Below are 21,520 nucleotides of genomic sequence, written 5' to 3'. Positions count from 1 at the left end.
CCTCAGTGGAGAGGGCCCAGGCAGCCCTGGTGCCTGATGACATCATGGGCCTTGCTGGATGTCCTGACAAGCAAAGGCAGGAGCTCCTGGTACCAGGGAGAACTCTGAGGCCCCCTCTGCTCTTCTGGGGATACTGGTCCTCTTTAGACCGAGACAAAATATTAGCATATCAGATAAATATACTTAGGGTTTTCTAAGTGCATTTCCCCAACCAGCCAGTCAGCATCACCTGTGAACTGGCCATGTCAGTCTCTGCCTCCACACCAGACTCACCGAATAACCCCCCTGGGTGGTTCTGATCGAAGATTGACGACCAGTGCTCTGGAAGTAACCTTAGCCTGATTTGAATTCCTTGCTGGTGTGAACGCTTAACTTTTAAGAACAGGTATATTTATCACAAAGAAATCCGAAGCAATTAGGGGAGCTACCTACACTTTCAAAATGACTTGAATTTATTTAAATTTAAAAAAGGGGATGGGGCCCAGGTGCAGTGGCTCATGCCTGTAATCCCAGCATTTTGGGAGGCCGGGAGGGTCACTTGAGTCCAGGAGTTCGAGACCAGCCTGGGCAATATGGCAAGACCCCATTTCTACAAAAATAAAATAACACCAAAAATTAGCCGGGTGTGATGGGGCGCGCCTGTAGTCCCAGCTACTCCCGAGACTGAGGTAGGGGTATCTCCTGAGCTCAGGATGTTGAAGCTGCAGTGAGCTGACATCATGCCACTACACTGCAGCCTGGGGGACAGAGTGAGACCCCTGTCTCAAAACAAAAAACAGAGGGGTGGGGAAGCAGTAACAAACAAGCACAGGTGTCCTCAGCCCGTGGATGGCAGCGCCCGCCTCCACGCGCCAGCGCCCTCCTGCTCCCCTACCTCCTCCTTCGCCACCCCTGGGCATCCCCAGCCCTGCAGTGCCGACGGCGGCGGGGAGGCCACCCGCCCCCAGCAGAGGGCTCCGCGAGAGCTGCAGCGGCGGTGGGGGCCCCGCAGACACTGGGGCCCACGATTTGAAGGCTGTTCACAGGCACCCCAGACAGCGTCCCCCCTCTGGGCGCACTGCATTTGACGTTGCAGGACGCGCGGCTGGAAGCCCCCCAGGCCCCGCGGCTCACAGACCGGGACTCCGCCTCGGGTCCCCGAGGGCGCGGCGAGGCGCTGCGGGACGCCCAGCAGGTGCGTGTTGTGTCCCCAGGCCCCGCGCTCCGGGCGGAGTCGAGAGCCTGGAAGCCCGCAGCCCGGGGAGAGGGGGCGGGACGGTGCCCCGGGGCAGGGCTGGGTGGCGGCCGCCGTCCTCCCGGGCGGGGCGAGCCGCCTCGACGCCGCCCTCCCGGGCGGCCAATGGAGGCCGAGGCCCCGCGCCTGGATTGGAGCGGACGCGGGGGGTCAGCCAGCCTTGAGGGCCGGGGACTGGTCGGGGGCGGGGGGGCAGGCGAGGCGAGGCGGGCGCCGGCAGCGCGGTTATAAGGCGGGGAGTTCCCTGCGCCGCGAGCCGGGAGGCGCACGCTCGCTCGTACGGCGGCCGCGGCGGCAGGGCGGGGCCGGAGCAGCGGGCGGCGGCGGAGGCGGCCCCCGGGAGCGCTCTTCGCTTCCCTTGGGGTCTCGCTCGGACCTCGGCCACCGCCTGGGATCCCCAGGACTCGTGCGTGCAGCATGGGCGGCGTCGGGGAGCCGGGACCGCGGGAGGGACCCGCGCAGCCGGGGGCGCCGCTGCCCACCTTCTGCTGGGAGCAGATCCGCGCGCACGACCAGCCCGGCGACAAGTGGCTGGTCATCGAGCGCCGCGTCTACGACATCAGCCGCTGGGCACAGCGGCACCCAGGGGGCAGCCGCCTCATCGGCCACCACGGCGCTGAGGACGCCACGGTAAGGAAGCCGTAAGGAAGCCACCCACCGGCGGGTAGAGCCTGGAGCTCGGTCGTGGGCGTGATGTCCCGCTCCACCTGTGGGGCCTTAGCATCCTCCCTCCCCTCGCTGACCTTTGACCTCCACGCCGGGACCCAGAGTTGGGGTGGACTAGCCAGGGCCAGATGTGGGGTAGGGAGGCCAGTTCCCTGCGTGGAGGACCCGCAGCTGTCCACGGGGCAGGTCTGCGGGGGAGGAGGGGGCCTTAGAGGTGGGTGTGTCATGCTGCAGAGCCTGCCCTGGGTGAGGGGCTGCCCTGTTGCTCCCAGGTCCCTGTTTCAGTTCTGGGTCCCCATGCTGGGTGCTTGCTGAGTGCTAGGGGTGGGGCGGGGCAGGGCAGGGTCCCCAGGGGCCGGTAAGGACATGCCATTAGAGGCTGGGGGCTGGGCCGGCCTGAGGTCTGTGGCTTTCCCAAGAGCTTCTGTAAAGGGCTCAGGGACAGTGACTCACCTCTCCGGGCTAGCAGCTGCACGTGGGAGAGCTTTGCCAGCCAGGCTGGGTGGGCCTCTCCTGGAAGCACAGTCACCCCAGGAACAGGCTGGCCCCTGGGGACCCCAACTTCCTAATCCCAGCCCCTGTCTAGACAGGGAGGGATGTAGCCTGGCCCCAGGGTACTGGCTGGCTGAAGTCCAGTGGTGGAGCAGCCGGACCAGCCCCTTTTCCTGTTACCCACCTCGATAATAGGGGTTGGGGCCATGATGCCCTGTCCTTGACCCTCCAAATTTCTAGGTTGGCCACACTGGGTACCAGGAAGGTCTTCAAGACCCGAGGACATGAACCCTGAATGCTGGCTCTCTGGGCAGCAGCGGAGGTTCTGTCCGGTCCCAGGACTGTCAGCGTCCCTCTTGCCAGGGCCACCTGCTCTCTGCCGATTGCCATCTCCAGCACATTGGACAATCTTCACTGGACTCTTTGAGGAAGAAAGCCCCTCTTTTCCCCTTCCACCCCATGAAACTGAGGAGTGAGAATAAGCATGCTTCTGAAATTCTAAAAAAAAAAAAAAAAGAAAGAAAAAGCCTTGTCTGTGGGTGTTCTGTGGGTGTTCAGGGGCTAGACGCTGGCCCGAGGGGACAGCACAGCCGCGGGATGAAGGAGCCCGGGGGCAGTATTTGAGTGTGCAGGTGTTTGCAGGTCTGGGTGAGTGTGGGTGTGTGTGCCTGCCTTTCTGCCAGGGCATGGCGAGATGAGGGGCACAGCTTCTCCTCATAGGCCTGGCTGAGCCCTGGCCTCCCTGCAAGGAGTCTTGTGGATGCCTGCTCTGGTCTTTTTTAAAAAAAGTATCTATTTTATTTATTATTATTTGTTTAAAAATAGAGACAGGGTCTCGCTATGTTGCTCGGGCTGGTCTCAAAGTCCTGGGTTCAAGCATTCCTCCTGCCTCAGCCTCCAAAAGTTCTGGGATTACAGGCATGAGCCACCACTCCCAGCCTGCTCTAGTCTTTTGTAACCTAGAGGACAGTATGGATACAGGAAACTTTACTCCCCGCACCCCCCACCAACCGCCGGAGACAGAGTCTTGCTCTGTCACCCATACTGGAGTGCAGTGGTGCCATCTTGGCTCACTGCAACCTCCGCCTCCCAGGTTCAAGCGATTCTCCTGCCTCAGCCTCCCGAGTAGCTGGGATTATGGGCACGTGCCACCACACCCGGCATATTGTATTTTTAGTAGAGACGGGGTTTCACCATGTTGGCCAAGCTGGTCTCGAACTCCTGACCTCGTGATCCACGTGCTCGGCCTCCCAAAGTGCTGGGATTACAAGTGTCAGCCACCACGCCCGGCCGGGATACAGAAAGCTTTTATTTCATCACTCTTTCCTGCTTGGTGCCAGGCCCATGCTGGGGTTCCTCCCAAGTGGAATCTGACTTAACATTTAGCTTGGGATGCTGAGACTTCCATCACACAGTTTTCTCATTGATTCGCAGCCAATTATATCTGTTTTAAAAACATCTCAGGCCGGGCGTGGTGGCTCATGCCTGTAACCCCAGCACTTTGGGAGGCTGAGGTGGGCAGATCACCTGAGGTCAGGAGTTTGAGACCAGCCTGACCAACATGGAGAAACCCTGTCTCTACTAAAAAAATACAAAATTAGCCAGGCATGATGGCGCATGCCTGTAATCCCAGCGCTTTGGGAGGCTGAGGCAGGAGAATCACTTGAACCCGGGAGACAGAGGTTCCAGTGAGCCGAGATCACGCCATTGCACTCCAGCCTGGGCAACAAGAGTGAAACTCCATCTCAAACAAACAAACAAAAAATATCTCTCTGCTCCTTGGGGCTGGGTCCCAGCTCTGCTATTGGAGGTGCTGAGCGACCTTGAAGCAGGCATGTCACTCCTCTGTGCCTCAGTTTACTCATCTGTAAAGTGGGGAGAGCTGGGGCAGACAGCTGGCTGAGGGCAGGACTGTGTCTTCTCAAGCCCGTGGGCCAGGGCTGCCATGTAGTAGTTTGTATTCGGTAAATGCTGCTGGCCCCTAAGTGTGAGCGTGCCCTGCAAACTGCAGCGTACGGTGGGACAGCCCTGCACGGCTACCCCTTTCCTGGGTGACCTTATTTGGTTACGGTCCTATCTGTAGTAGGAAGGGGACACTTTGGCTGTCTCTTAGCTCCCTCAAGGCCCCACAGCCTGGACCAGAGTTGCCAGAAATAGTTGCTCCATTCAGGCCAAAGGGACTGTGAGGTTGCTGGGGTGGAGCAATCAGTCTTTGTCCATGATGAACAAACAGGGCAGACCAGGGGTTGGGCCAGCCCAGTGCCCTGTGTAGTTGAGCCCAGGCCCCAGGCATCCCATCCCGGGCGGTGGCCTCAGGTGGAGGTGGGGCAGCCAGTTGCCAGGGATGTGTTCTGGCCGTCACCTCTCACCAGCCCCGGCTGCCCATCAGCTGTTCTCAAGTCCAGGCAATGAAGCCTTCCTGCCAGGAAATTCCCAGAGTTTCTGTGCCATGAAGTCAGCCTGTGGCCATCTTGGGACACAAGGCCGGGTGCCCTGGGGAGAGTACTCTGGGCCCTTGGCCAGGTTTGTCTGAGAGTCGTGATGGCAGCCTGATAATAGTGGAGCCAGCCAGGGAGGGATGAGGCCCAGCCGCTGCTGGCCATAAGTATATAAGGGCCATGTGCTGAGTGCCTACTATGTGCCAGGTTTTGAAATCAGTACTTGATTTATTGAAACCCTCTCTTTTAATCCTCAAGGTGCCCCTATGAGGCAGGTACCATTTATTGTTATTGCCACTTGACAGATGAGAAAACAGAGGATCAGAGAGGCAAAGTGGCTTGAAATTCAGTGATTGGTCTGGGATTTGTATCCAAAGCCTTAAGTGCATGCTATGCTGCCACCTAGCCTGTTTATTTCCGGCACTCATTCATTCTTCAATGTTTGACTCATTAAATCCATCAGTGAGCATCTTCTCTGTGTCATGCATGGTTCTCACCTCTGAAGATGTAGCTTGAGCAAAACTTCTACAGGGAATGAGTTCACAGCAGAGGAATCAGCTAGAGCAAAGGCTCAGAGGTGGAACTGTGCGTCCTGTGTTCCAGGAATACAGCATGGCTGCAGCAGAGAGCAGTGGAGAGAGGGCCTGGCAGTGAGGTCTAGAGGTGGCTGGGCTGGCTCATGCTGGATGTTTGTGTCCTCGGAAGGACTTTGGCTTTATTCTAAAGAGGATGGGGAGCCCCAGAGAGCAGAGCAGGGAAGCCTGGGGAGTCTGATGGACATTTAAAAAGATCCTTAATGGAGAGAGCGAAGGCAGAGCCTTCCAGAAGGGTAAGAGACGGGAGGATGGAGACCTGCCCTCCCCCAGGGGAGGCCACTCAGAAGAGGTAGAGTGTGGCCAGGGCAGAGAGCAAGAGAGGCTGTGGACACAGGCACACTGGTCCTCCAGTGAGAGCCATTAGACATTAGATTTAGCTTCATGTTGTCTTTAGAGAGGAAGCCAGCCTGGCCTCGCTCTGTGATCTTGGACACATCCTTTCACTTCTGGGTCTCAGTTTCCCCATTAGTGTGATGAGGATGAGAATGCTTTTGTCCTGGGCACACCATGAGGGTGGTGCTGGGCACGTGGGTGCCTGGTTACCATGGGCAACAAAGCTATTCATGGGTGTGGTGAATGCATTGCCCACAGCTCCTCAGGGCAGATGAGGGGTTTCCCAGCTGCCCCTGGTGCCCTTTGGCTGAAGCCCTAACAACTGTGGGAAAATCCAAGTTCCAACAGACGCCGTGAGCCCTCTGCCTTAGGACCCTCCTTCTAGGTGGTTCCCTGAGCCTGGCCTGAGCTGGAGGAGGTAGTGGCCAGTGCTGCAGCAGAGGCTGCATCATAGTAATTGCAGCCAATGGTTACTGACTAGGCACTGTTCTGCGGGGTTTAGATGTGGTAACTGACTGAATTCGCCTAAAAGCTTTATGAGGTAAGTCCTATTGTTAGCCCATTTTGTAGATGAGGAGACTGAGTTTGAAACTGGGTGGTGTAATGGAACCTTCTTGGGACCCTTGAAGGGTAGGGCCTTCGTACTTGGGCCACGAGGGTGGGATTTGTGTCTGGGTGGGAGCTGGGGAGAGGCAGAACTAGGACTGGGCAGATCTGAGGCCACGGGAGTTGGTTGGGGGGTGGCTCCAGAGCCACTCCACTCCCTCCTACCACATTGACTGCCTTGAAAGTCCCCTAATGGCCACTCCCATGAAGTGTGACTGCTCTGGGCTCCCCGCAGGCATTTTCTGCAAGGCCACTGCCCACCCAGGCCCCTTCCTCAGAGGGGCTACAGTGCCTTGCCCCTTCCTTGTGGGAAGGGTTGGGATTGTCTGGCGTCAGCAGGATACTGCCCCTGGGCATCCCTCCCGGCCTCTTCCTGCGGGTTTCTGATGAAACAGCCAGGCTCCAGTAGTGGAGCCAGAGGTCAGTGGTGGAGAGAGGACCAGGAGCCAGACGGTATAGCTGCTCTGGGGCTACTGTGGGGTCAGGGACACTTGTGAGGCCAAGCGTCCTGGCTGCAGGAGCCCTCACATATATGCCCACCCTTCACCAGGACATTGAGGGGTGCTGGGGGACAGAGGTAACTTTTTGGGGGTGTCTGCCTTCGACTTGGGCTCTGCTACACATTTCGATATCCCATGTTTAGAGCTGTGTTTCTTTGGGACTTCTTTGGGCCTCAGTTTCCTCATCTGTAAAATGGGATACTGATAGTGCTTCCCCACTGGCCTCCTCTGATGGGCACCAGGGAGAGGATGGGACGGAGCATGGTGTGCTGGGCATGCTGCTGCTGTACCCACCCACCTGGGAGAGGAGAGAGGCAGGATTGTCCTGGGGGTGTCCTTTGAGGCATAGCCCTGTCACTCCAACATCCTACAAAGGCATGAGAAGGCAGCGAGGACAGACCCCGACCACCTGAGCCCTCAGCAGCCCTGCCACACTCCCTGCTTCATCCCCTTCCTGACTGATCTGGTACATTCTCGATTCTTCTAGGGAGTGACCAAAAATCCCTCCCTGCCCTGCTGTGTCTCTGGGGTGGAAGGAGGCTACCAGCCCCTCCTCTCTCCCAGCCTCAGGCTTGGCCAGGACTTAACAGGCAGGCAGAGAAGCAGCTTCTCCACTCTTTTCCCCGACACCTGTAGGCCCCTCCTGCAGGCACTTACCTCTAAGTGGACTCTCAGGAGGAGGCTCATCAGGGCTGCAGGGCTCAGAAAGAGCTGGGCTGTGGAGCTCTTGCCAACCACCAGGCCCCTTCTAAGTGCTTTAGCGCCACCGACTCCATCCTCCCAGCAGCCTTGTGAGATGGGGATTTGTGGTTCCCGGTTTACTGATGAGAAATACTGATGAGAAATGTGTGTGGTCTTGTCTGGGGCTCCCTGGCTCCTGGATAGCAGCTCAGGTTCCATCCTGGGCAGGCTGGCTCTGGGACACCCGCCCTGACCAGCTGCTGTGTGGGATTCATGGTGGGGCTGGGGCAGGGCATGGGATCTTGGGGCCAACTGAGCCACTCTAGGCTTCCAGGGACCAAGGCCAGGCTGAGCTGTCTCTGTATCCTGAGAGAGCGTGAACATCACAGAAGATGGGCCTGGGTTCGAATCCCAGCTCTGCCGCTACTAACTGGGACCTGGGCAGGTGTCCCTTCCCGCCGAGCCTTTATTTCCTCACCAGCAAAATGGTTCATGCCCCTGCTTTGGGGGCTGTGGAGGGTTGGCTCTTGTCTACTTATTCATTCCTGCTGTTGAGCAGCTGCTCTTTGCCGACCTCTGAGGATGCCACTGTGAACAGAGCCTGTCGCTGCCTCCAGGAGCTTGTGTTTAGGGGTACCGTTTTGATTCCAGCACTTTCACCCAGCTCTGCTCCGGTACCCAATGAGAGACCTCGAGTGCCGCTTTCCACTCGCTTGGGTGTGTGTGGGGGTTGGGGGGACAGGGCTTGGTGCACATACCCCTGGGTGGATGTTCCTAGGTGCACTTAGGGTGGGTGAGGGTGGGACCTCCCACAGTTCCCTGAGGCTCCATTGATGAGGCCCAAGAACCGCCCTCCTGCCCCCCAGCCCAGGCTCCCAGCAGCTGGGCCCTTGGCTTCTTGAGATAGTGACTGGCCTCATGGCAAGGACCCCCGCACCCTACCTAGGAGAACTGCTGCCTCCCCTCTGGTCCAGGAGTGGCGACAAGCACAGTTTTTCGTTTTCGTTTTTGTTTTTTTCACTTTAAGTTCCAGGATACGTGTGCAGAATGTGCAGGTTTGTTACATAGGTATACATGTGCCATGGTGGTTTGCTGCACCTATCAACCCCTCATCTAGGTTTTAAGCTCCACGTGCATTAGGCATTTGTCCTAATGCTGTCCTTCCTTGCCCCTCACCCTCCCAATAGGCCGCAGTGTGTGATGTTCCCCTCCCTGTGTCCATGTGTTCTCATTGTTCAACTCTCACTTAGGAGTGAGAAGAGACCTGGGCTCTGATCTAACCTCAGTCAAATGGAACTGTGTGACCTTGAAGAAGTAGCTTAACCTCTCTGAGTCTTAGCTTCTGCCTGGCCCCCCCATCCTTAAGGAGAGGCCCACAGAGGACCAGGTCACATGACCTCAGCCAGTTCCAGAGGTCTGTCAGGAACCTCTTGCTGGTCCGTCAGGTTTCGGCCTGAGTCCAGGCCCCTGCCCTACTCGAACACCCAGCCCCGGGGTGCCCACCCAGCCCTGAGAGCCCAGCCTGCTTCCCAGGGAACTGTCACAGCCCCACCTGTCCCTTCCCCACCTGGAGCCCTGTCAATGGCTTTGGGGTTCTCTGACACAGCCCTGAGGGGGCTCACACCTCCCCTTATCATTGCAAGGGGTAGATCTGGCTTGAAGACCCTTGGGCAGGCTTGGCTCTGTCCTCCCCTGTCAGTACCTCGACAGGGCTGGCCTGGGTGAATCAGGACCAACGGGAAAGGAGGCGAGGAGACCAATCTGGACCCAAGATCCTCAGCTCAAGAAGGTGGCCCCAGAACTGACACGGGATGATAGAGGGAAGGGCTGGGAGGGAGGAGATTCTGGGGCCGCAGCCACAGCTTGCACGTTGTGCCGAGTGCGTCTGTGCGTGCCAGCTGCATCTTTGTGTACCATGTGTGCAAGGCTGTGTTTGGCTGGGTGTTCATGTGGGCCGTGATTGTAGGCATGTTTCTGAGTGTCTGAGAGATGCCTGCTGGAGTGGGCTGGTGGGTGTGTCTGCATGTGCGTGTGTGTCTGGGGAGTTTCAAAGGAGAAAGAGGGACCCGGCATCACACTGGCTCAGCTTTAAAAAGGTAGGACATCCTGCCATGTGCTGCAACATGGATGGACCTTAAGGACATTGTGCTGAGTGAAACAAGCCAGAGGCAAAGGAACAAACGTGATTTCTCCCAGATGAGGTTCCTGGAGGAGGCAGATCTGTATGGACAGAAGGTAGCGTGGTGGTTGCCAGGGGCAGGGGGAGGAGAGAATGCAGAATTTGTATTTAATGGGGACAGAGTTTCAGTTCGGGAAGGTGAAAAGGTTCCGGAGCTGGATGATGGTGATGGTTGGACAACACTGTGCATGCACTTAATACCACTGAGCTGTACACCTAAAAATGCTTACAATGGTAAATTTCATGTATATTTTACTACAATTTTTAAAAAATTGGCTGCGCGTGGTGGCTCACGCCTGTAATCCCAACACTTTGGGAGGCCAAGGCGGGAGGATTGCTTGAGCTCAGGAGTTCAACACCAGCCTGGGCAATATGGTGAAACCCTGACTCTACAAAATATACAAAAATTAGCCCAGGCCGGGTGCGGTGGCTCACGCTTGTAATCCCAGCACTTTGGGAGGCTGAGGCGGGCGGATCACGAGGTCAGGAGATTGAGACCACGGTGAAACCCCGCCTCTATTAAAAAATACAAAAAATTAGCCGGGCGTGGTGGCGGGTGCCTGTAGTCCCAGCTACTCGGAGAGGCTGAGTCAGGAGAATGGCGTGAACCCAGGAGGCGGAGCTTGCAGTGAGCCAAGATTGCGCCACTGCACTCCAGCCTGGATGACAGAGCGAGACTCCATCTCAAAAAAAAAAAAAAAAAAAAAAAAAATTAGCCCGGTGTGGTGTCTTGCACCTCTAATCCCGCCTACTCAGTAGGCTAAGGCACAAGAATCTCTTGAACCTGGGAGGTGGAGGTTGCAGTAAGCCGAGATCATGCCACTGCACCCCAGTCTGGGCGACAGAGCAAGACTCTGTCTCAAAAAATTAAATAAATAAATTAGAGGTTAGGTGTGGCTCACACCTGTACTCTCAACACTTTGGGAGGCTGAGGTGGGAGGATCGCTTGAAGTCAGGCGTTTAAGACATGCCTAGGCAACATAGTGAGACCTTGACTCCACAAAAAAATTCAAAAGTTAATGAGACATGGTGGCATGTGCCTGTAGTCCTAGCTGCTGGGGAGGCTGAGGTGGGAGAATCACTTAAGACCAGGATTTCAAGGCTGCAGTGAGCTGTGATTGCGTCACTGCACTCCAGCCTGGTGACAGAGCGAGGCCCTGTCTCAAAAAAATTTTTCAGTGTTTCTTTGGGCTGGGCGTGGTGGCTCATTCCTGTAATTCCAGCACTTTGGGAGGCTGAGGTGGGTGGATTGCTTGAGCCCAGGAGTTTAAGACCAGCTGGGCAACATGGCAAACCTCATCTCTACGAAAAATAAAAATAAAAAATTAGCCGGGCATGGTGGTGCACACCTGTACTAACAGCTACGGGAGAGGCTGAGGTGCGAGGATCACCTGAGCCCGGGAGGTAGAGGCTGCACTGAGCCGTGATTGCAATACTGCACTCTAGCCTGGGCGATACAGCAAGACCCTGCCTCAAAAAAAAAAAAAGTCACCCAGTGGGGTCAGTAGAGCCCCAAGAGTCTTCTTCTCTCCCAGCTTCCCTATACACCAGCCCCAGCTCCGCAGGTAGCCAAGGGCCCAGACAGCTTCCTGGGGACCCCCGGCCTTCCCTCTGCCCCTTTTTCTACCAGTTTTGCTCCCCCCCTTCAAGATTCATGTCCAGAGGGGTGAGATCTGCACTTATACAGCCCCCTCCTCTGTAATGAGGGAGGCAAGTCAGCCCAGGTTATTCTAGAAGGGGCACCCTACCAGCCCCCCAGTCCCCAAGCTGCCCTGAGCCTATAAAAGCAGGCAAGGGGACCCCTAGTAGATCATGTATGTGTTACCTCTTAGTGGGTGCTGGAGGAGCCTGAAGTGCTTTCTTCCCCCAGGATGGTAGGAGAATGTCCTGGCAGTGACTTCAGGGCCCGCTGTCACTTCTGTTTTAAGATACACCAGCTGGTAGGATCATTAGCAAGAGGACAATAGGAGGCCCCTGTCCTCAGTCAGCTTTCTTCAAAGGTGTTTCCTTTAGCAACTGGGTAGGCCTCCCTTCTCCAGACCCATGGGGACAGCACCACCCAGCTACTGGTTCTATAGTCGAGGCTGCTGTATGGCTCTGGCTAGCCCATTCAGAGAGAGCCTCTGAAAGTACAAGGAAAAAGATCAGTCCAAGAGCTGTGAACAATTAGTGAGCCGATTACAATACCAAGACCACAGGCAGACCCGGAAGGCTAAGTGAGCCCAGGTGTGAAGTTCAAGCTTACTTTACTTTTGGGGCCACTTCCTGGCTGGTCTCTTTCCCTGGCCCTTATCTTTCTCCTGGTCTGTCTTTTCTTCTCACCCCCTTTCTTTATTCTTTCTTCCTTCTCCTGCATCGTACTCCACCCCCACTCCAGCTATTACACAGAATCGCAAGAACGTTATTCATTTTATTTATTATGTTTTCTTTTTTGTAGAAATAGAGACAAGGTCTCACTATGTGGCCCAGGCTGGTCTTGAACTCCTGGCCTCAAACAATCCTCGTGCCTTGGCCTCTTACAGTGCTGGGATTACAGATGTGAGCCACCATGCCTGGCCCATTTTATTTACTTAAAAAAAAAAAATTAGGCTGGGCGCGGTGGCTCACGCCTATAATTCTAGCACTTTGGGAGGCCAAGGTGGGCAGATCACCTGAGGTCAGGAGTTAAAGACCAGCTTGGCCACCTGGGGTCAGGAGTTTGAGACCAGCTACTCCGGAGGCTGAGACAGGAGAATCGCTTGAACCCAGGAGGTAGAGGTTGCAATGAACTGAGATCATGCCATTGCATGCCAGCCTGGGCAACAGAGCAAGACTCTGTCTCAAAAAAAAAAAAAAAAAATTATGTTTTCTGCTCCTGCTTCCTGCTTGGTAAGTCAAATCAGTTTAACTGTTCAAGTGTCTTCCTTGCAAACCCCCAAGGACTCAATGTGTGTGGCCCTTGACTGATCCCCTCACCGCGTGACCCAGTGGTCCTCAGTTCCAGGTTTGCCCACCTTCCCTTCACCCACTGCTAATGTTTATAAAAACGGGGTAAATCAAATGTTTGTGACCCAGATCTTATTCTACATGCAGTGGAAACATGTATGACTTAAGCTTTTTGGAAAAGCAGAACCTTTTTTTGTGGTTCAAGAAATCAGTCTTCCCGGGAGGTCTTTCTGTAAATCCAGAGCTGTAGATGTTTGACCGTGTTCAGAGAGGGGCCCTTGTGCTGGGTGAAGTGGATGGGGCACAGCAGGCAATGGGTGAAAAGCAGGACAACCCGGGGCCCTGGGAGGACCAGGGAGGGCCCATGGGCAAGGCGGACCCACTTGGTCCCATGTCTTTGACTGTTCATCAGCCGGCTAACTTTCTGTCCACCTGTCGTCTGCTCTGTCCATCCATCCGTAGTCCTTCTGCCTGTCTTTGCTGGTTGCTACTGTGCTACTCAGCTGTGTCTGTCTGTCCGCCTGACTGTCTGCTCTATTTCAGGATGCCTTCCGTGCCTTCCATCAAGATCTCAATTTTGTGCGCAAGTTCCTACAGCCCCTGTTGATTGGAGAGCTGGCTCCGGAAGAACCCAGCCAGGATGGACCCCTGAATGTGAGCAGGGCCCTAAGGGAGGCTCAGCCCCTGAGGGAGGGGGATGGCTGGAGGGCTGGAAGACATTGCCACATGGCCAGGAGCAGCTCCCTCGACATTCGCCCAAAGGGATGCAGAGCCAGGGCTGGGCCTGCCCTCCCCTCCCAGGGGGCAGGCAGTTGAAAGTGAAGCTGTAGGGATGCCCTGAGCAGTCCAGGGCTCCAGATCTGGTTTAGCCAGGCACTCGTTTGGATCCCGAGGCAAGCTCCCTCCCTGTTGTCGCCCAGCGTCCCCATCTACAAGGAGGATTTTGATGAACTGATTTCTCTCCTGGCTCTAGCGTCTTACCCACCCCATACCTCTTGGGAGGGAGAGGGGGCTTTGCCACCAGCCAGTGCTCCAGCTCACACCCTGGGCTGGGTACTCTTGTCACTTCATTCCCCTTTGCCCACACCCCTTGGGCCTGGCAATGGGAGGAGTGGCTGGGGCTCCGGGAGAATGGGGCTGGGGAGGAATTTCTTCCTTGGCTGATCGGCCCCTCTGCTATGGCAGGCGCAGCTGGTCGAGGACTTCCGAGCCCTGCACCAAGCAGCCGAGGACATGAAGCTGTTTGATGCCAGTCCCACCTTCTTTGCTTTCCTACTGGGCCACATCCTGGCCATGGAGGTGCTGGCCTGGCTCCTCATCTACCTCCTGGGTCCTGGCTGGGTGCCCAGTGCCCTGGCCGCCTTCATCCTGGCCATCTCTCAGGTGACCCCAGCTCCGTGTTGCAGCCACCCTAACTGCCCACCAGACGTGGGCCCCCATGCACCTGGGCACTGTGAACATATTTGCTAAATGAATGAATGGACCTATGAAAGGAAGAATGGATGAATAAAGGGGTGAATGAGTGAACAGTCTGAAGCCCCATCAGGCGTGTCTGTGGGTCAGGCTGCATTTCAGATGAGCCAAGAAGTTCCTTCTTGAACAGATCCTGATCAAGCACAGGGCCACTGAGCCAGAGGCTGCTGCCCTGCAGCTTCATGACACTTACCAGCCCCTCCACCTCCCTGGGACTCAGTTCTCATCTGTAAAAAGAGGACACTGGCCCACAAGGGTCTTGAAATGGAGCATTAGCACAGGGGTACCCTGCAAGCTGAAAGGATTCACTGGGGCCCCAGGCCCTGGCGGGCTCCGTCCATCCCAACAGCTTCTGACCCTGCCTCTCTCCCCAGGCTCAGTCCTGGTGTCTGCAGCATGACCTGGGCCATGCCTCCATCTTCAAGAAGTCCCGGTGGAACCACGTGGCCCAGAAGTTCGTGATGGGGCAGCTAAAGGTGAGGGTGGGGTGGGTGGGTAGCCAGGTGCTGGGCGGCGCTGGGTCTGCCCAAGTGTGTGGGCACAGAGTGGGGGCCACAGCCTGCCCCTGAGAGCCCCTTCCTCCTCCACAGGGCTTCTCCGCCCACTGGTGGAACTTCCGCCACTTTCAGCACCACGCCAAGCCCAACATCTTCCACAAAGACCCAGACGTGACGGTGGCACCCGTCTTCCTCCTGGGGGAGTCGTCTGTCGAGGTGGGTGGGGAGGGACGTGGACACCCTCTGGCTGGGCCTGCAGCTGAGGGGGAGCTAATGCACTGGGTCCCCACTCTGCCCTGACCTAGCCGCTGATCTAGCCTCCACTCTGGCTGGGCCAAGCCCTGCCCCCGTGTCTTTCCTTCCCACCTCCCAGCCTGCTGGGGACGACCAGCCTGGTTGCTAGAATCTAGAGTTGCCTTTGACCCTTGGCCCCAGCCAGCCCTGTGACCTTGCCCGGGAGAAGGAGGTGGCCTGGAGAGCTGCTGTCTCCAGCCGCCGCCTGTCTCCACAGTATGGCAAGAAGAAACGCAGATACCTACCCTACAACCAGCAGCACCTATACTTCTTCCTGAGTGAGTGTCCATCTGTCCTTCTGGGGTGAGGGAGTGCCTGGGCCTGCACTGTCCTCCCTGCTGTCCTGGACCACTCCCAGCCACTTCCTGGGGCAGGGGCACGCCTGTCAAGTCTCCCTTGTCATGTCACCCTCCCAGCCCCTGCAGTCTGTACACTCCCAGCACCATGCCTTTGTCCCAGCTGTCTCCCGTGCCTGGGACACCTTGCAGCCACGGGCCATCACAGCCTGCCGGGAGCTTCCCCGAGCCCCACGTAGAATTTCTTCTTGCCCTCACTAGAGTGGTCTGGAGCCCTAGAGTCTTTGGGCAGTTGTTGGGGTGGACAGAGCGAGGACTCAAGGCTGGCCCTGACCTGCGGTGAAGGGTGGTGGGAGGTGGTGGGGTAAGGGCAGCCTGGGGAGGCTTGGACACAGGGTCGGGGGTGATACGGGGTCATTCCAGCTGGATGTGACCAGCACCAACGTCCCAGGGGCATTCCTGGAGTAACAGAGCCCCTCACTCTGCTGCCCACCCACCTTGGCAGCCCAGCCCCACTCCTGAGCGCTCTCGTGCCCCTTCTTGCAGTCGGCCCGCCGCTGCTCACCCTGGTGAACTTTGAAGTGGAAAATCTGGCGTACATGCTGGTGTGCATGCAGTGGGCGGTGAGTGGGGTTGCCCAGGACCCCGGGCATACGGCTGCCGTGGCAGGAGGTGGTGCCTCGGGGGACAGTACCTGCCCATGAAGGCAAACAGGGTGCACATGTGCGTGCAACAGTGTGGCTCACATGTGTGCGTGCAACAGTGTGGCTCACATGTGTGCGCGCAGCAGGAGAGCGAGTGTGCCCGTGACTGTACGTGTGGGGTGGGGGGTTGAGGAATGGGGGGTGTGTGGGTCTCTCTTGGTGAGGGTGTCTTCCCAGGAGGAATTGCTGGGCTGACTCTGCCAGGCATCTGTGTCCCTGGCAGGGTCTTCCCCAACACACCCTGTGTGACACCTTCGTCACTAAAATCAGCCTCGTGAGCTGGCAGGGCAAGGACCCTATTCCTTTACTCAACTGAGAAAACCAGAGAGGGTGGTGGCCTGTCCTGGGCTCTGAGGCAAATCAGGCAGAAGAGTTGGATGCCTGAGGTCCCCCTCCCACCCACCAGGCCTCCAGACCTCCGGGCACCTGGAGACCTCTCGGTATCACCTCTGCCCTCCTCTGCAGGATTTGCTCTGGGCCGCCAGCTTCTATGCCCGCTTCTTCTTATCCTACCTCCCCTTCTACGGTGTCCCTGGGGTGCTGCTCTTCTTTGTTGCTGTCAGGTATGGCAGGGAGTGGCGAGGTCACACACAGGCGACAGGTGACCCCACTGCACCCCCCCACCAGAGCTTCCCTTTTCCCATCTGCAGAATGGGGCCAGTGGTACTGCCTCCCTGACTTGCTGGCGGAATCACATAAACACAAGCGTGACAGGAGCCCAGGGTTGGTGGGTTTAGGGAGCGTGGCCTGGCTTGTAAGTGGCCCCGTGGGTGTCAGAGCTGCTCTGGGCTCAGCCTCACAGTGGACACTGCTCCATTCAGATTCTTTAAACACTGGCAAGGGGGCAATGACCACAACCCTATTGTACAGATAAGGAAGTCAAGGCCACTTGGGGACAGCTGGTCTCCAGCCTCCACTCAGGGTGCCTAAGTGGTGAGCTGGACCTAGGGCAGTGCCCGAGCCTCCCCACAGGGTCCTGGAAAGCCACTGGTTCGTGTGGATCACACAGATGAACCACATCCCCAAGGAGATCGGCCATGAGAAGCACCGGGACTGGGTCAGCTCTCAGGTGGGCAGCAGGGGTGGGGCTGGGTAGGGCCCATCCTGTGTGTGGTGGGGGTCCCAGCTAGGGACCAAATGGCAAAGGAGGGATGAGGCCCTGACGGGGCTGCCGGGAGGGGGTTGGTGCCATGGGGTCAGGGATCTGCAACAGCCTCCTTCACCTGTGCCCCGCCGGCTTCCGGCAGCTGGCAGCCACCTGCAACGTGGAGCCCTCGCTTTTCACCAACTGGTTCAGCGGGCACCTCAACTTCCAGATTGAGCACCAGTGAGTGTGGGTGCTGGGGGCCAGTGGGAGGTGGGGTGGGGGTCCTGGGAGGGGACCCGTGGGTGGGGCCTCTCTCTGGAATCTCCCACTTCAGGTGCCAGCATACGCTCTCCACCCCCAGCCTCTTCCCCAGGATGCCGAGACACAACTACAGCCGGGTGGCCCCGCTGGTCAAGTCTCTGTGTGCCAAGCACGGCCTCAGCTACGAAGTGAAGCCCTTCCTCACCGCGCTGGTGGACATCATCAGGTGAGGCGGCAGCCGGGCCCCTCTGCTCTGGTGGCTTCCCCAGGGCCTATGCCTGCCCTTGTCCAGGTCAGCCTCATGCTGAGCCCCCGGGGTCCCTGAGCCTTTCTGTCCACATCCCATGCCCTTCCTCCCTTCCCCAGCCTTCATGCACACAGCGAGAATTTCTGGAGCACCTACTGCAGACCCACAAACACAGCAGTGCCTGCGGTGAGCAGGTCTGTGCAAACCTACCCCCAAAGGCTGAGGGAAAGAAGCTAACAGATCCAGTTTCTCAGAAGGAAACGCTTAATAGGGACTTATAAACAGAAGCCATGTCTCAGGGCCGGGCGCGGTGGCTCATGCCTGTAATACCAGCACTTGGGGAGGCTGAGATGGGCGGATCACTTGAGTGAGGTCAGGAGTTCAAGACCAGCTTGGCCAACATGGTGAAACCTCGTCTCTACTAAAAAAAAAAAAAAAAAAAAAAAATACAAAAATTAGCTGGGCGTGGTGGCAGGTGCCTGTAATCCCAACTACTTGGGAGGCTGAGGGAGGAGAATCACTTGAACTCGCAAGGCAGAGGTTGCAGTGAGCTGAGATTGCGCCACTGCAGTCCAGCCTGGGCAACAGAGCCAGACTCTCTGAAAAACAAACAAACAAAAAAATCATGTCTCAGGCAGCCAAGAGTTGGGACATCCCCTCACACCCCCTCCAGAAAGAACCCTCTATATAGCAAGCTTTTAGGGTGAACCCCATGCAGGTGGTTCTTATGAACCTGGTGACCACTGGAGGTTAGCTAAGCATCTACAAAAGAAGGTTATCTATGCCATGAGCTTGGCATTCAGGGTCAAGCATCGGTTATCAGACAGTTTTCCTTGAAGATGTCATTGCCCTTGTAGCAATGCAGGCTCCAGAGAGCTTCCCGCCCTCTTGGAGCTGATGTTCCTTCTAGCAGAGAAAACAGCAAGCAGTTAAAATAACAGATAAGTAAATTACAGAAGATGGGCAAAAGAACAATGAAAAGCCCCTCAGGGCAGGGACAGGGGAGGGGAGGAGGGCGGCCAGGCAGGGGCTGCAGTTTTTAATAAGGTGGTAGGGTGGGCAGTATTGACAGGCTGACATGTGAGCAGGGACAGGGAGGAGGGGAGAGGCCTCACCACAGGGACATCTGGTGAAGAGTGTTCAGGCAGAGGGCACTTGACCCTGAATGCCAAGCTCATGGCATAGATAACCGAGGCAGGCATGCAGGCACTCAGAGAAGGGACACGCCGGGCTTGCATCTTGGAAAGCTGCCCCTACTGGTAATGACTGGCGGGCAGGAGTCGAAGTGGCAAAGGAGAGCAGAGGACACTGCAGCCATCCAGGCGAGGGGTGATGGGGCTCAGCCCTGTGGTCACCTTGGAGGTGGGGAACAGAGGCCAGATTCCAGGTCTTACACCTCTGTGCCTTTGCACACGCTGTTCCCCTTACTTGGTTGCCCTTCCTTCCTATGCTGGTGTTCAGATGCCCACTTCTCCTTCGTGATCTCTCCCAGTCTGATGCTCTGAGCCCCTGCCATTTGGCACAGCCCTTTAGAGCACCTGGCACAGGGTTTCCTAGCAGGTTGTTGACATTTCTGGCTCCACTGCCCAATATCAGGCCGAAGATCGGGTGGGCAGGTTCCACATCCTCTCTGTCCCTGGGTTGCAGTGCCCAGCAGGAGGAGGCAATGGAGAACTGGGTGCAGGAGGGACAGGCCCACCCAGGCTTATGCCTGGACTTGGCCTTGGCTGCCCTCGAGCTCCCCTACCCCACACCCCACACCCCTCACCCCGGTCTAGATTCCATTCCAGAGAATAAGCATTCAGCTGTTCTCCCCACCCACCCTCCGGCCCGCATCGCTGCCTTCCCCCAGGGAAGGGAACCCACAGGGAATGGGGATATCTTCGCTCACACTTACCATGGGGGATACAGGGGTGTTAGGATCTTGCAACTGAGCTCCTAACACCCACCCCCACCTCCCAGGTCCCTGAAGAAGTCTGGCGACATCTGGCTGGACGCCTACCTCCATCAGTGAAGGCAACACCCAGGCGGGCAGAGAAGGGCTCAGGGCACCAGCAACCGAGCCAGCCCCTGGCGGGATCGACACCCCCACCCCTCCACTGGCCAGCCTGGGGTGCCCTGCCTGCCCTCCTGGTACTGTTGTCTTCCCCTCGGCCCCCTCACATGTATTCAGCAGCCCTACGGCCTTGGCTCTGGGCCTGATGGGACAGGGGTAGAGGGAAGGTGAGCATAGCACATTTTCCTAGAGCAAGAATCGGGGGAAAGCTGTTATTTTTATATTAAAATACATTCAGATGTATCATGCAGTGGAGTGGTGAATTTGCATGAGTTTTGAAGCTGGGGTCTGCCCAGACTCCCCAACAGCATTCAGGCCCTCGGCCATCAATGTGTGTGTTAGGGCCGGTGGCGGGGTGAGGGGGAGCGCTAAGGAGCTCCCTTCAGCTCTAGATGCCCTGGGCCTGGGAGCCCAGGGCTGCCTGGACTCAGACCTGCCCGAGGGTCTATTCACTTCCTATTCATGCTGGGCTTCAAGTCACTTGACTCTTCTGCATGATGGGATGAGCGGGCCCAGCAGATGAGAACTCAGGGCTGGGGGCCATGTCTGCAGACGCTTCTGGACATGGACTGGGGAAGACGGTTGTGCCTCTGGACCTGCACTGGCCTCCCACAGCCCTCCATGATGGGGGGCCTCAAAGGGCCCTGCAGAGCGGGCCACCTGCTGATCTTAGCACCACACCTGGCATCACACCAGTGGTGGTGGTGCAGCCTGTGCCCGCTGGCCCAAGGAGGCAACATCGATCTCCCTCAAGCCCACCTGGGACCAGGTGCTTGCCTGTAGTTACTGCAGTGAATAAGCTGGACCCCCGAGGCATGGCCATTCCTGTCCCTGAGTCCCTGGAGTCAGGTCTCAGGCTCCTCGTCTGGCAATGGGCTGGACGGTGCGTGTGGACAGTTCTGGGGAGGGCTTTGAGTTGCCTCTTGGGGCACCCAGAATTGGGAAGAAGATCTGGCTGTACCACTCAGTCCCCAGCATCCACACAGCCCGACAGCTCCAAGCTGAGCTGAGGGTTTCATCTGAAGTGTCAGCAGCTTGAAAAAGCTGAGCGAGGATTTCTATGAGGCCTTTCTGGAGTGGGAGCCGGGGTCGCCCTACCAGCTGCAGGGGTTGCCCCCACTCTTTGGGCTTCCATTGGCCTGGACTGGGTTCTCTTTGGGAGGTGGAAAAGGCGCAAATTCTGCCAATTTTTGTTCAGCCCCTCCCAGGCCCATCCTCCGTGGGATGGAGCTGGAGGGGAAGCCCCGCTGCCCCATCAACCCACCCCCCACTCCACACACACACAAGGTGGCTCTGAGTGTTGCTGCCCATGAACTTCTCTTCCGAGACAGCCAGAAAACTCCTCAGTGCTAAAGCTGATCACCGTAGTCTCACACCTGCTTCCTCTCTGCGGGGAGGGGCCGTCTGCACATTCCCATGGACTCTTGCGGCTCTTCCCAGGGGCTCCTCTTCTAGAAAGTTCTCTCTGACCCGCAGGGCTCCTCCCCTTCCCTGCCCAGCCTGTGACTAGGGTCTCTGTGACAGCACCTGGAATACTGACGTCATTTGCTGCTGGAGACTGGTGGCAGCCCAGAGCCTGGCCCAGGAGACCCTGGTGTGTGTTTTCTGAGAGGATGACAGACAGGGTGTTTGGGTCCTGCTTCCCTCACCCTGACTTCTGGGGCAGGAGAGCCCTGGGGGAAGTCCTCCTCGGCTCACATAATCTCCCAGACCCAGGAACAGACAGCCCAAAGCTCTCTATGGCCTCCCAGCCCAGGGCAGTGCCAGCAGAGTCCTCCTGGTAGGGCCAGGGAAGCAGAGGGTGGCAGCCCCTTCAGCTTGGTTGTGCGTGAGATACCTGCCCTCCTCTGGGTGCCACCCAGCCCCACCTGATCCACTCAAGTCAGACAGACTTGGGGGTGGGGTGGGGTGGGGGCAAGTCCTGTTTCTGCCAGGGCGCAGGCTGTGTGGCCTTG

General features: G+C 57.3%; 1 protein-coding gene across 3 annotated transcripts; it reads left to right on the top strand.

Moving 5' to 3' along the window:
• The first annotated feature begins 1,217 nt into the window (after positions 1–1,217).
• On the top strand, positions 1,218–19,808 carry FADS3 (fatty acid desaturase 3). Of its 3 annotated transcripts, none has more exons than XM_063633865.1 (12): positions 1,218–1,864; positions 13,194–13,304; positions 13,836–13,949; positions 14,498–14,599; positions 14,714–14,836; positions 15,132–15,192; positions 15,757–15,833; positions 16,380–16,477; positions 16,887–16,983; positions 17,162–17,241; positions 17,363–17,488; positions 19,472–19,808. In XM_063633865.1, the coding sequence occupies exons 1-12, from the start codon at positions 1,652–1,654 to the stop codon at positions 19,521–19,523; spliced, it is 1,254 nt and encodes a 417-aa protein (XP_063489935.1). In that variant the 5' UTR covers positions 1,218–1,651; the 3' UTR covers positions 19,524–19,808. The 3 variants fall into 3 exon arrangements, with proteins under 3 accessions (XP_063489935.1, XP_055140744.1, XP_055140774.1); XM_055284769.2 differs by having other exon boundaries at positions 1,220–1,864; positions 13,836–14,033; positions 17,336–17,488; XM_055284799.2 differs by having other exon boundaries at positions 1,290–1,864; positions 13,836–14,033.
• Positions 19,809–21,520: the final 1,712 nt, after the last annotated feature.

This window comes from Symphalangus syndactylus, chromosome 1 (genome assembly GCF_028878055.3).
Source record: "Symphalangus syndactylus isolate Jambi chromosome 1, NHGRI_mSymSyn1-v2.1_pri, whole genome shotgun sequence".
Classification (NCBI taxonomy): Eukaryota; Metazoa; Chordata; class Mammalia; order Primates; family Hylobatidae; genus Symphalangus; species Symphalangus syndactylus.
This window is presented reverse-complemented; position numbering and strand designations above follow the sequence as displayed.

What these genes read in the sequence shown, in the direction of transcription:
- FADS3 (XM_055284769.2), top strand. Translation starts at nt 1,652, where the DNA reads ATGGGCGGCGTCGGGGAGCCGGGACCGCGGGAGGGACCCGCGCAGCCG. An exon ending in TGGGGGAGTCGTCTGTCGAG is followed by an intron (nt 14,837 to 15,131) that starts GTGGGTGGGGAG and finishes CTGTCTCCACAG; the next exon opens with TATGGCAAGAAGAAACGCAG. An exon ending in GCACCTATACTTCTTCCTGA is followed by an intron (nt 15,193 to 15,756) that starts GTGAGTGTCCAT and finishes CCCTTCTTGCAG; the next exon opens with TCGGCCCGCCGCTGCTCACC.